General features: G+C 34.8%; 1 protein-coding gene across 5 annotated transcripts in view; it reads right to left on the bottom strand.

The window, feature by feature from the left end:
- SBF2 (SET binding factor 2) overlaps positions 1–13,909 on the bottom strand; it is a 238,330-nt gene that overhangs the window by 123,659 nt on the left and 100,762 nt on the right. For all 5 annotated transcript variants that reach the window (XM_042813556.1, XM_042813558.1, XM_042813557.1 and 2 more), the window contains 2 exons: positions 13,363–13,500; positions 1,365–1,478 (listed from right to left, as the gene is read on the bottom strand). In XM_042813556.1, coding sequence (XP_042669490.1) covers positions 1,365–1,478; positions 13,363–13,500 — 252 coding nt within the window. The remainder of the gene's footprint in view (positions 1–1,364; positions 1,479–13,362; positions 13,501–13,909) is intronic.

Here is a 13,909-nt window from a genome sequence, read left to right as displayed (position 1 = left end):
TTGCTAATAATTGCTTTTTTTAAATGACCATACTTGTAAAATTATCATAACTTCATCTGCAATCTGAACTATCTGGACCTAAATTTGACCAGTTTTCAGAGTAAAACACAGATGAACCAATGAGCTCCTCAGATTCATTGTAAAACTAGCATTAAGACTCAACAGCCCTTCATATTATTTAACTTTATTATTTCAATATAAACATATTTTAAATGAGTTAATATAAATATATTCACATTTCAACATTTCTGAACTTGTTTTGCATGGATTTGGTTTTGATTGAGAAACTGGAGATGCATCTTTATCGTTTTAAACTCAACATAAAATGACTTAGCATTATGTTCCAAAAAGCCTTTGAATAAAATAACTCCATTCCACAGCATTCTTCTGGTGCCTTTTAACTGCTATAATTTTGATAATTCCGTAAATATCTTTGGAATTCTCTTCTTAGACATGCTTCCAACAGTAACTTCTCATATAACACATAGTTAAGCTATGAAATCCCTTGCCATGAGATGTTATAAAATCAAGAGTCAAGAAACTGGACAAATTATACAGAAAAAATCATACAGTTGACACCTCTGGTTCAGGATGTCATTAAACTATAATTCACATTGGTCTGGGAAAGTATTCAGTGGAATTATTTCTACAGCCTACCCTCTTACTACACACTTCGCTCTGCATTCACTAAAGGCCACAAGCAGAGACGATGCATTCACTTACATGGAATTTTTGTCTGAGTTGATGCCGTCACTCTTCATCTCTACTGACAACTTACCACTGAGTGATTTTCCAACTTGATCTGTTAGCTGAATTATGTTTGTTTCTGTTAATATATATTAGCTTAATAAAAATTTGAGCTTTTAATTTATCTCTGATCAGCCATATCTCAACAGCTGAAAGTAATCCAAGATCCTTAATCTCTGTCAGGCTTTTTTAATTTGATCTGGAAGAGGCTCTGACATTTTTACCTTACATATGGAAGAAAATAAGGTTTCACTATTAATTTACCATTAAATATTTAATCAATTTTTGTTAATGCATTATTTTTACCTGAGCAAGTTGGGTTTTGTCCTAATAATTCCCTTCATTATATAGAGATTTTTCTGAGGTCAGTTTATTTTTTCATCTTCTACAAAGATATAGAATTACTTGGAGAGTAAAAAAAGCAATGTTCTAATCTAGAGGGGCTATTTACTGTCTCAGAAATTGAATTTTATCTAGCTCACTCTAAATCGATTTTTGCTGTTAAATTTCCAAGTCAATCCTGAGTCATTTCATATCAAAATTTAAGTCACTGCTGCTCATTAAAAACAGATTTGTCTGCTGACAGACATTATAAATGGCAATGCTAAGTTCTTTACCCTGAAAATTTCTGGATAATCTAGTCTGGACACAAGCACCAGACTCTTAGGAGCAAAGACTTCAGCAGGCGCAATTAAACCAGACTCCTCTTCTCCTTCAGTTTCTTTCGTTCCCTTGAAAAAAGAAACATCTCAATTAATAAGCAATCACTAAGTGAATTGTTAGCATTCTTACGAGAAGTTAACTGCTGTCAAAACTTCAAAAGCACTGTTAATTGGAAAGGAAATGCATACATTGTTTGAAACTAGCAGTGACATCAACAAACATCAACACATTCCAGCAGTTGCCTGAACTCCATAAAGAAGCTTCTAGGGAGTTCAACTTGTAAAGACTCAACCATAAAGCCATGCAGCACTGGTGTATCTAAAATAAAGTTCTGTAAGATAAAAGAGTTATCAGTAATGTTACAGCTAAAATTATCTATACAGTCATCTCCAGCCTGACACAGAAAATGTGTAAAATTCCTTCATAAAAAAGTAATTCAACAAATTCCCCAAGACAGCTCACCAACTTAGGAACATCTATGTTTTTGGTTTAAAAAAACAAAACCAAAGGGTACCAAATAGATAAACTTTCAGTTGTTCACGATATTGTGCAACTTGCTCCAACCTCTTTGCCAGCTCTTACTTCTCGGTCACAAATATTTTGTTATCACTTCTGGCCAGAACTAAAGATGTCACTAATTATTTTCATTTCTAAAATTCCTCACATTCTTTGACAAATTTGTTAACTGAGTAAGTTTTCAAATGACAAAGCACTCCTTCCAATTTTTGCATGTAATTCTCTCCACTCCCACACCACCCACCACATTTCTAAACATGTTACTTGTTCTTATGACTGAGCATTCTTTTAAGCAAAAATCACTGTATCATTTTAATTGGGAATACAAGAAAAATAACCTTCCTTTCCATCTGACAACGTGAATTATCTGCCTTTTATTTCTGTCATGTTCCTGGTCATCATTTCAGCTTATTTTCAGAGAAAATAACAGTAAAATAGTAATTTTTAAATGTAACAATTTTCTACTGTAAAGTAGAAACCTGATAATATTATATGAAATACCAGGAATGCTGCAAGATTAAACTTAATTTAGAATCTACATTTCCAAATAGAAGCAGGAAAAACAATGACATTAAAAGTACTTAGAATGGGTTTGTGAATGATTTAATTATGAAAAACATTCAGCTACAATAGATTTCCAGTGGGATTCTACGCAGGTTGCTCTGAAAGTAACGCTTCCTATTTATTTCCATGGAAACTACAACCAACACAAAGAGCAAAATAACACTTTTGGATAGAGCAAATTCTCAGCTACAAAACACAAAACATCACCATTAGCCATGCATTTTTTCCAGTGATGAACAAAAGCCTGCAGGCCACGCTTGTAAAAATCTGACTTCTGTCCTGTCACCATTACTGAAATGCACCACCTACTGCCTCACTCTGCTCACAGCCAATTTTGGGTGTCCATAAATGTTCACCAAGCACTAATGAACGTCAACACGTGCAAGTTTTTCTCATGGATGAAGTCAGTTCCACAGCTTTGTTTTATACACACTCCTATGTCAAATGCTGTTTTGTCAAACTGCCCTTCTGCAATCTGACACACAGAACAAAATGGCAGTAGGCTCAACTTCAGTCAACAAAATGGCAGAAAGGTTCAACTTTCAAAAGTTATTTTCTACTAAATCGATTACTCAGAATATTGTGCAATATCATAGAAAACTACAAGATCTTGAATAATTCCCAAGTGACATACAGAACCACGACAACATAATACTCCCTTGAGTCTCCATGAAAATACAGATCTCCTGTTGCTAATTCTCTCCTTTTGACCTTTACTCTTTCTGTGCAGATGAAACATGGGCTCTTACATGCAGAACTGAAGTGGTGAGCAGTTTATTTCATATTTCTAACTTTAGATAATTAAATAATTAATAACATTTATTATTTTTATGTGAATTCTGTATTCTAAAATGGTTTATCTGTTAAGTGAAATTAAATGTGATAAACTACTGATAAAAATCACTGCATGAAGATGCTGCACTGAGGTACAGAACACTTTCCTAGACCACTCTTAAATAAAATTGCATAAATCATTTGGTTATTTGCTTTGTTTTCAATCATGAGAAGATATCTTATTCTCAACATGACGCAGTGGGATGAAAAAATTAGCAAGGACATTAGGTAGAAAGCTTCCATAAACAGAAAGCAATAGTCACATAATAGAGATTCAGGATAGAAGGGAAATCTGCACACCTACTGATATGGTTAAGGACCACTAAACAAACAAGTGAAAGTTTATTGTATCAACTGTTATAAATTGTTATAAATCAAACTGCAATTTGAATTCTAGCAATAAAGGTGAATGTTCTAGCTAGATTACAGATTTTGGACAGTGACAACATTAGGAAACTCAAATTAGAACTTCTGCCTTTTGAAATGTGGAATAAGAAAATGAAAGTCTCTCTAAACCCATGAGGTACTAAGATAATGAAAACTCAGAGAGCACAGATAACGGGGAGGTTTCTATAAAAAGCTATTTTCAGCAAATCAATTCACACTTGGATCTAGTTCTTTTTTAATTCATAACTAAATATAACTTTATATCTTTATAACTTTACGCTACTAAAAGTCTGCCTTACTTCACAAAAGATCCACAGAACAATGTAACGTGACAGGAGCCATATTTCTGCTCATGCTTAACATTCAGACAGGCACAGTAGTGGAAGTCAGGAGACTAAGCAGATAATCACTGCACACATATGACTTCTAACCTACTTTTCAAGCAAAGCATTAACAGCATGAGCATTCTCTAGCAATGCTAAACGTCAGTGGTAAAACCACAAACTTAATTCTTTCTGGTTACACTTTTGCTCAAACACATGCACATTTTACCTTTTTAAATTTCCATCTAAAGAAAAACCATTCCCTAAACAAAAATAACAAAATAAGTTTTGTTCTTAAAACATTTTTATTCTTTAATATAGCATTCAGTTGACAAATAAGAATAATTAATTGTTACAGAAATTAACATTCCTAAGCATACATACATTAAAAGGTGAAATTAAATGAGGTTGATAAGAAGTAGGATACCGTTGCTACTATTTCTTTTTAATCTGGTTGATTACTACAGCTTTCCTCTTGCACTTTTATTTGTTGGAAGAATGTAACAATGGTATTTGGTATAATGCTATGACACCTCCCTTTCATCACATCTTTCATTTCCTATGACTTTACCTTGGAAATGAATTATTGTGGTGGGGTTGGGTTGTTTCTCTTTGTTTTCTGGTTGTTATTTTAATCTCAGATAAGTTCTGACAAAGCCTCTTCAGTAGGCTAAGGAGTAGATAACAAACTGATCTAATTGATGAAAAGAACTATATGATGGTGGGTGATCATAAACGTTTTCGTCATGCTTAAAATATTTGATATCTTGTAGTTATATTTGTTTTTGACTGAAGCTCATCAAGATCCCATACGCTGCTTGCCAAAGCCAGAATCCTCAATCCTGCATTTTTGAATGGTTTCTGAAGTTACACAGGGAATATGGAGCAGAGATCTGTATACTGTAGCTGACACAAATCCATCAAATAGTTTGTCTAGAAAATAACATCATATAACACTATTAAAATGTTCAAATAGACATATGTATGTATCTAAGTAGAACATGATTGAGGGGATGTATCAATTTTAGTTGAAACAGAAAAAACTGACCTGATTCTACAGCAGTGTTCAATTTGTTCACCTGTTTTTTTGTTTTTCCTTCCCTTTCACATCTGTTCTTTTTTCAGTAAATAAGACATAAAAACATAATAACATCACAGAAAATGGTGAAAGTGCTTATGAAGTACATATGACAAAATTTAACTTCAGGCTCTGTAAAGAGACTGGCCAAAAAAAATTGTGTGGGCTGTAGGGAAAGCCAATACATTCAAACTCATTTTTTCCATGCATTTTAATAAGTGAACGCACCCACATCTACATTATATGTATTCAACTCCTGATATACATAACGAGTTTCTAGATTCTTACATAAATGAAAACAAAGCTAGTGAGTATGAATGAATATATTTCAACTGATCATTCTGCTTCCTGTGTCAGTGAAGCAGATATTTAACATTTGTGACCCAAACTGAAGGGTTTGGGGTAACCTGGAACATGAAGTAACCAGATACAGAATCAAAAGCATCAGTTTTCATTCCATAAACTTCATCTATAAAAGCAGATGAGTTAATAAAATGCATTTCTCCAAGCATTTGGGGAAAACAAACAAACAAACAAAAACCAGTATAATTAAAGTTCAGATGACAAAAACAAACAATCAGACAAAAAAACAACTGCATGAATCCCCTGACAGATAGATTACAAAAATTAACTGGGATCAGCACTATTAATCATCAGTCTGTTATTTATTTTTTTTCTTGCCTGTATTCTGAATAACTTATTCCTCAGTTTAGCCAAGGGAGGATGGCACTAAGCCCAAGTCAGACAAATTTAGACTAATTATTCAAATATTTTTAAATACAGGAGGTAACTGACAATTGGAGTTACCTCCCAACAGATTAGGCATGACATCCTAGATCCATAATCTAGAAATAGTTTAATATATTTTTAATAGATGCAATTAAACTCAAATACTTGTGGGCTAGATACACATTATTAAATAAATACTGCTTTGATCTAAATTGAACAATCAGAAACAGTGCCCTTTGGCTTTAATGAAACCTGCCTGATATGACAAATTGTATAAACAACTGGTCAAAATGAAACAGACGCAGTTGACAACATTTAGGTTGAGGTGATTTCAGAAGCTCTACCCAGCCACCTGCACCTTTTGCAAGCTGTCCTCACTGCTCAGCAAAACTGAAGCTGGAACAACAGTGAATATCAAATAATCCTATTACATTTGCTACTCAGTGAATTCTGCTGTAGCTCACAAATATGCATTCAGAATTGAAAATTATGAGCTTCAGATGCCATATGGTAACAGCCAAGAAGTGTGTAATTGTTCAGTTTCCACATTCAGCATCAAAGCAGTGCAAGAGAGACGTTTCAGTGGCACCAAAACAGCAGCATTCACACTGCGTGAAACATGACAGAAGCTCAACCAACCAAAGCAAGAGCAAAGCTGTTGGAAGCTCCTTTGGATCAAGTCCTTTTCTTACTTCTTAGCTTTACTCTTCCTTTACTTTTTGTTGCTGAAACCAATGATCTCACATAGAAACCAGACACCTGAAAATCTGACCAAATCCCAAAGCACCAAACCCAAAGCAAATGAGATAGAAAAAGTCAGTCTCAAAGAACAACAAAGGCAGTAACAAAACCGTAAAAAGGGCATGCATATGCTGACATATGTTCAAACTAACAAGGGGAGGTAGCTCTTCATGCAATGGTTATTTAACATCTGAAGCTTTCAGTAAAAATTAACTGATTTTGCACTACTACATTGAAAAATGACAGCCAAGAAAAAATGAGCAGCTAACTGTACTCATATTAATCTTATCTTTCTTACTCAACAGAGATACTCACTGCTTTGATCTAGCCCTCAAACACTGCTTTTTTCTTTAACTTGCATGAACATAATTTTTGCTACCACAATGAGATTAGTATATCAGCTCAGATTTAAAACACTGACAATTAAAAATAACAATCTAGCCAAAATCTACATTAGGAACTGAAGTCAGTTTTTAAAGATTAAAATAACCTACCACTATAATTCAAAAAACTTTTTCTGCTATTGAATGTAGATGATCTTAAGGGACTTCCACAGCCTGAAGACATACAAGCAGTAGTTCAATCAACATGCACTTGAATGTTAGCACACATGAACCACAACTATCCCTCCTCTTTCGCCCCTGCATGACCACGTGCTTTTGGGTCTCTGAATCAACTCTGTGCCAGCTCTGTCAATTGCTTTTGTCAGGGACATGAGGCATCTTCAGGCACCAGGACAATCCAAGCATGCTGTTCATACATCTCCACTCTGGAGGCATATGCTGTTGAAGTCAGTGCATTTAATTCTCATTAGCAGTGGGTGGAGATGTATCAGGTCAGAGTGAGGAAAGTCAATTTCAATGGAGGTACTGAAAAGTTAGAAAATATTTGATGTAGCTCTGAAGTTTTGAGGGTGGATGGTTGGCACACATAATTTGAAACTCAGAAGAAATCAAATTGAACAGATAGTAAATTACAGTTATACTTACAATGATTCTTCAGCCCAAGAGAGAATGAACATCTGTCATTACAAAAACTTTCACTCCAGCACTTCATGACAATTGTCAAAAACAGTTTGCCCTTTGCAAAATTCTGCAACAAAGTTGTGCCAAGGTCAGCAAACCCTTTGTTTTTCTAATGACTGCCCAGGACAGATTTGGAGACCACGCATGAATTCTTACTTTAAGAAAAATTATTTGAAGCTTTAGTAATCTCATGCCAATTGCTCATTTGGGACAGATCCCTTTCTTTCCACGTGATTTAGGTTCTGCTGGTCTCATTTGCAGCCAAACAGCCGGTTTATTAAAAATCAAAGGCCAAAAACCATTCAGCATCAGTTCATTTTATTTATTTTTCAGATTATGCAAATGCATATATCCAATAAACTCAGCTGACTGCCTCCAGAAGACCAATCTGCATCTTGTCTACAATCTGCTGCACTGAACTAAAATTGCAGGTGGAGAGATCTACTTTGTGGCTGCTTCATGTACAGAAATCATACCACCATAGCTAAACTTATACTGGGATAAATATGCTAATGTAAAAGCCATTATCTTGCTTCAATCCTTTCAGAAAAGGATAATAAACTTCTAATCTCTGTAACACGGCCCATTCACTTTCTAACTACTTCTGGCACTGAAGAACACTCCCAAGTGACAAACACTCCCAAGTGATAAGGAGTTTGTATCACACTTTCTTGCATGACACAGCATCCATTTCATGTATTCCATTCAACGCAGGTAATTTCAAAAACCACAGAAGTTACCTACATGCATTACCACCTAAACACATGTACAGGCTGCTGAAATTAAAGTAACCAAGTACCCAGTCTTTCCACCTTCCCATCCAGCTTATGCAGCCACAGGCTAAAGCAAGTTTCTTGAGTGGGCAAAAAGCCCACGTACATGCTGGAAGATCTGGGAAGTCCATACCCAATGAACATACAGTTGCCACACAAATGGCAAAAGTTCACTGTTCATGGTGTAGATTCAGACAAAGACAAAAAGACTATCATTACCCCAAAGAAGCCTTTCTATCCTGCAACAGCATAAACTCAAATTGGGAAGGAGATATCTGTGCATGCACAAGCACATCTCAAGAAATAAAGAGGACAGGACAAATTACTTCCACAGTTATTAGGATGATGAAAATACGATTTTCTTCATTCAGCTGTTCTCAGCTGAACTTTCAATTCTGGTCTAGAGAAGACCTTACACATACTGAAGGATATTCAGAATTTAAGGCTATTTCTCATCACGTAGAATATGAACTATACATTTTCTCCTCACATAAAGGAAGCGAGGCATTGCTTTAATCTCTGGATATTACCATGCCATTAATTTCTCCACAGATTTAGAAGGATACTGCTAGACTCCTTGCAAAGTGTGAGGAATACCAAAATATCAAAAGGAGGATTAGATTTTACATTTCAAGAAGGATTCTCTGCTAAAAACCAAACGTCAGTGACTCATCAAGTGGCACGTGCTTTAACACAGTAGGATGACCAACTCTACAATCCAAGCATAAAAACTAAAATTTTATGGAGCGTGATGTCATTTTTTGGCAGTTGTTCCTTTGACTCAGGAAATATTTGCAAATACTGTGTATCTGCCATGTTCTGGTACGGGATTTTTACAATTTCTTTTTATATGGTTTTGCAATGGAGTAGAAGAAGCGAGATTCTGATTCTGGAACAGGAGAGTTGCAAATTAGCTTATATACATCTACAGTTCTATGATTTCACAATGATACGTTTAATCTTACTAACCTTGTGATCACAACATTTTAATGTACATATGATTAAGACAAATCACCAGGTAAATCTTGTAGTAAGATCGTTAGAAACTAATATTTGACATTTCCTGCTCATCATACTGAACAGAATTTCTGTAATGCAAGAAATGCAGTCACACAAGCTCAGTTGCTGACATAAATCACTCTCTAATTTGTTGATGGTGGGGTTGGTGAGAGGGTTTTTTCCCCAAAAATGCAAAACAAATATACAACTTGACCATTATGTTTCCAATGTGAGTCACCATTTTTCAGAAAGATTCCTGCATGTTAGCAGGTAACATCCAGAAACTGCTTTTAGAAATAACTATACATATGTGTATTTTGGGGGGATAGCTAATAAATCTACATACACAGAGCTTTATGGATGAATACTGGAGATGTAAGCTATGATTCTTTCTGAATATTCTGGCTCTTCGATAGTTTTCAGCTTCAGTCATCAGAAAAATAAACAATTGCCTTTTTTTTTTTTGCTGAGAGGTCAAAGCTTTCTTCATATCCACAACAAATTAGAGCAAGAGAGTAAGAGAGCAAGAGAGTAAGGATCAATATACAGTAATGCAAAAAAAATTCAAAGGCTGTGTGGAAAGAGGCAGTAAGGATATTCCTGACTTCTCCACCTCCTCCTAATTCTTCTAGATACACGCAAGTCAGTACAGCATCTGGCTTTATCTGTCAGGGAATTTCTAACTGGCATCTTAAGGCAGACATGAAGGTGGATCAGACCACCTGGAGACACAAGAAGTAGGAAGGAAGGAGACAGAGGTTCTGTATCTCAGACTTCTTAACATCTGGATTGGTAGGAACTTAAGGTAGGAGATAAATCTTGCACATTAAACCCTTTTTAACTATCTGAATGAGTCTTTAAATGACACTGGCTCCACCATTGGTAACTCTTGACTAGACTAGTCATGTTCCAAATGTTAGACCTCCATTAAGGTCAAAAATTGAAATGCATGGTTTTAATTACAGATGGGGAACGTATACTTGAAACTTGTTACTGGAACCTTAAAGAGATCTTAGAATGATTCATAAGGAGTTATACAGGAAAACTGCACCACCTGCATTCATGGCGAGTTCTTCTCACATACTTAATGGAATATCCTGTGTGCACCTTCCTCACAAAGACAGATGTGAAATATTAATCACACCAAACATAACACCGATCTTTTCTCTATACTATCACAACTTTATGAGAGTTGACAATCAACTGACCAGCATCTACGCAAATACTAACTGCTGGGTCAGTTCAAAATGACAACACTGCAACAATGCCAAATATGACTCATAGGTGTCAATAGGTGTCAGAGAATAAAAGACTATTTTATTTTCTGCCCAGAGAGAGAAAGTTGAAGAGAGGCCATGAGCTGACTACCGGAGCCTATGCTTTTATCATCACTGGGAAACGTCTTATGGCACACAACAGACAAGAGATTAAATGGAGTACAGCACTTTCAAAGACGCTATAAAGAATTTTTTTTCCCTCACAGACTCCTTTAGCTTTCTCCAAATAGCTTTTATAATTGCTGTATTAATATTGTATCCTAGGCTATCATGGGTATACCTCACAATCACATGAGTATAGTCTCCTTACTTTTCAGGAAATATTTGTGTACTATCCTGCAGCAAACATTTAAAGTAATAATGAAGACAATTGCAGCAGCAAAAGTAGACTTCTCAGGAGCAGCTTGAATAATTGTGTCAAAAAGATTATTGTATTTGCATGCAAGAGACTCAGAAAAGGTTCTCTACTCTCTTCTAGCATTCAAGAGATATGAGCTTGTTTTCACTTTGCAGTACAATTAACCACAGAAACTCCCAAGTGGTAGGTATGAATGTCTTGCAAAGATGATTCTGCCAAGTCAAACAGCAAATCTACTCTAGCTGAATTCAGACCAGTCTTATATAGCTGCAAGATGTACCTGGTGAAGACTATCACCTTCATCACCCTTGGAAAACTGAATCTTCCATTTGTCTTATTTGACTGTGAAAACTGATGTCCACATATCAAGTTCACATACAAAGTTTTACAGAATTTTTGTTTAATAAGGTGTGCATCTGAATAGTTAAATCAATATTACTTTCATAGCCCAAGTTTCATAAGCTTATGTTTCATTACAGATTGTACATGTGCTGAATTCTTGTCTAATGACCATGTAATAGGGCACGTTCAATTATTCTCTTTGGGTTTTAGAAAGAAACAGGAAGTTTGGCTATAAACAAAGCAGTCATAGAATAAATTTCACCACAGCAAGTTCATCTGAAAAATATGCATTCTTTGCAACACAGCCAGGAATGGCATTACGAGAACCAACATCCTGCTGCTCTCTCTTTTTTTTCATATATATTTTTTATTTATTTTTCCTTGCCTTTTTGCTGTTGTTTGTTGTTGCTTTTGTAAATTTGTTTTGTTTTTATTTTCCTTATTATTACTACTTAAGCAATATAAGAAAGTAACCTTTTAGTTAATAATATTAATACATGTTTTGTGATGAGCATTACTTGAAGGATGTGAATAGTGAATCAAAAGCAGCTGCTAGAAACCACAGGATGAATAACAAGTTTGCTAAATTTAGAATATGTTATGAAATACATAGAGTGGAAGAAGTCAGCCATTTCAAATTTCTATCAGCTGGGAAGGAATTGCTATAGAATGTTTTACTCTTTAATTATAAAATACAGGAAAGATGATAGGCATTAGTAGAAACATGTCTATTGATCTACACTAAAATAGATTTATCTGCTTATATTTCTGCTTTTAGCTCCTCCCAGTAACATAAAAAAAAAACAAAACACATCCATTTAAATAGTAGTGTTAATGAAACAGGAACAACCATTATTCCCTGGCTTCCAGTCGTGCCTAGAATAAGCCCAGTGTTGTTACTGCTACTCTGTGTCTATTAAATATTTGACAAGATAAAGTAAGATTTCAACTCCAGTATTAAACAGAGTAAGCTTGGAGCACCAAAAGCATTTTCTTAAATGCTTTTAATCAGATGTTATAGTTCTTCACTAAAAGAACAAACAAGCCCTTTATCTAGTTATCTATGTATATCTTTTTTTTTAAATATACTTAATGCCAAGGTTTTGCTTATTTTTGATTTTTCATTTGGGAAAGAAAATATTTCAAAACATAACAGCAATGGTCCACAATTACAGACTGAATTAGGATTTCCCTAGGTTCTAGCTACTAAGGATTCCAAGGATTATGTCATAGCATAGATTCTGTGAAGTACTCTACATAAAATGGGAAACAAAATGTCTATTTTTGAAAGACTGAAGTTGCCCAAACATAATTAAATGCATGTTTAAAAATCAAGGCTGCCAAACAGCTGACACCCAAAATCTGACCTACCTAAACTGAAGAATTATTCTATCAGTTTAAAAATGTGGACATTTACACCCACACAAGTATTGCCAATAAATGAACTTATAGAAATATGTATACATTACAGCATACGTGTACATGCTTGCCCTGTGCTAGACTGATAGAGATGGCCAGTAGAGGGAGCAGAAGTTAATAAACACCATAGAACAAAACAAAATTCCTGCTATGTCGTACGCTGAAGTAAATGAGAGGAACGTTACATTGGCTGTCTCATTAACAACAAGAAAACAGATGGAGGAAAAAAAGGAAGAAGATAGATGATGGAGAAAAGAAAAGCCACATGGAAGAAAACAAAGGCAATGGATACAAGTTGCAGGGGAGATTCTGACTATCTAAGAAGACTTTTTTTTTTTCTTGTGAGAATACTGAATTATTGGAATAACCTCCCCAAGGACATGGTGGATTCTCCAGCTCTTGAGACTTTTAAAAGTTTGGCTAGACAAAGTGTTACCTTGGAACAAAAACACACACTTAAATAAGACAGAACAGGACATCCTTAGTAAGAAGATTAAAATATTTCCTAAAATTGTCCTCTGTTACATTAATCTTGTATTTCTAGACACTTTTTTCTACATTTCTGTGACTTATTTTAAAGGTGTTACCTGTAGATTAATCTCTGCTTCATAGAAAGTTAAGCAGGAGCAGTAGTGTCTCTCCGAGTCTATATCAGTCAGAACCACCACAAAGAACGTTGGCTGTTTTCTCTCTTTTGAAAGCTGCCATCCTCCAGGTTGGCAAAACTAATGAAACAAAAACAAACAAAAGAGGCATTTAGTTATGCAATATCTTCTTTTCTTTTCTTTTCTTTTCTTTTCTTTTCTTTTCTTTTCTTTTCTTTTCTTTTCTAAGAACTTATGGAAGACAGTTTTAAGCGATACAACAGAACATCACCTGAAAAAGAAGCTCTGAAAATTTCACTGAAAGCAAATGTATACAGAACTGAAAAATTTTGAGAAAATGGAAAAAAACTAGTAGACTAGATTGATAAACTTTGAGGGAGATGTTATACACAATGTATATGCTACACACACAATAACTAATAAGTCCCTATTCAATATTTAATAAAATCCATGCAAGGATTTAAGAAGCAACAATAGGAATAAACTGGCAATTAATGCAGACTTCTTTTAGATTATGATTTAAAATTTG

The sequence above is a fragment of the Centrocercus urophasianus genome, unplaced genomic scaffold, assembly GCF_019232065.1.
Source record: "Centrocercus urophasianus isolate 14NV4802_14NV808 unplaced genomic scaffold, USGS_Curo_1.0 seq_14, whole genome shotgun sequence".
Lineage (NCBI taxonomy): Eukaryota > Metazoa > Chordata > Aves > Galliformes > Phasianidae > Centrocercus > Centrocercus urophasianus.
This window is presented reverse-complemented; position numbering and strand designations above follow the sequence as displayed.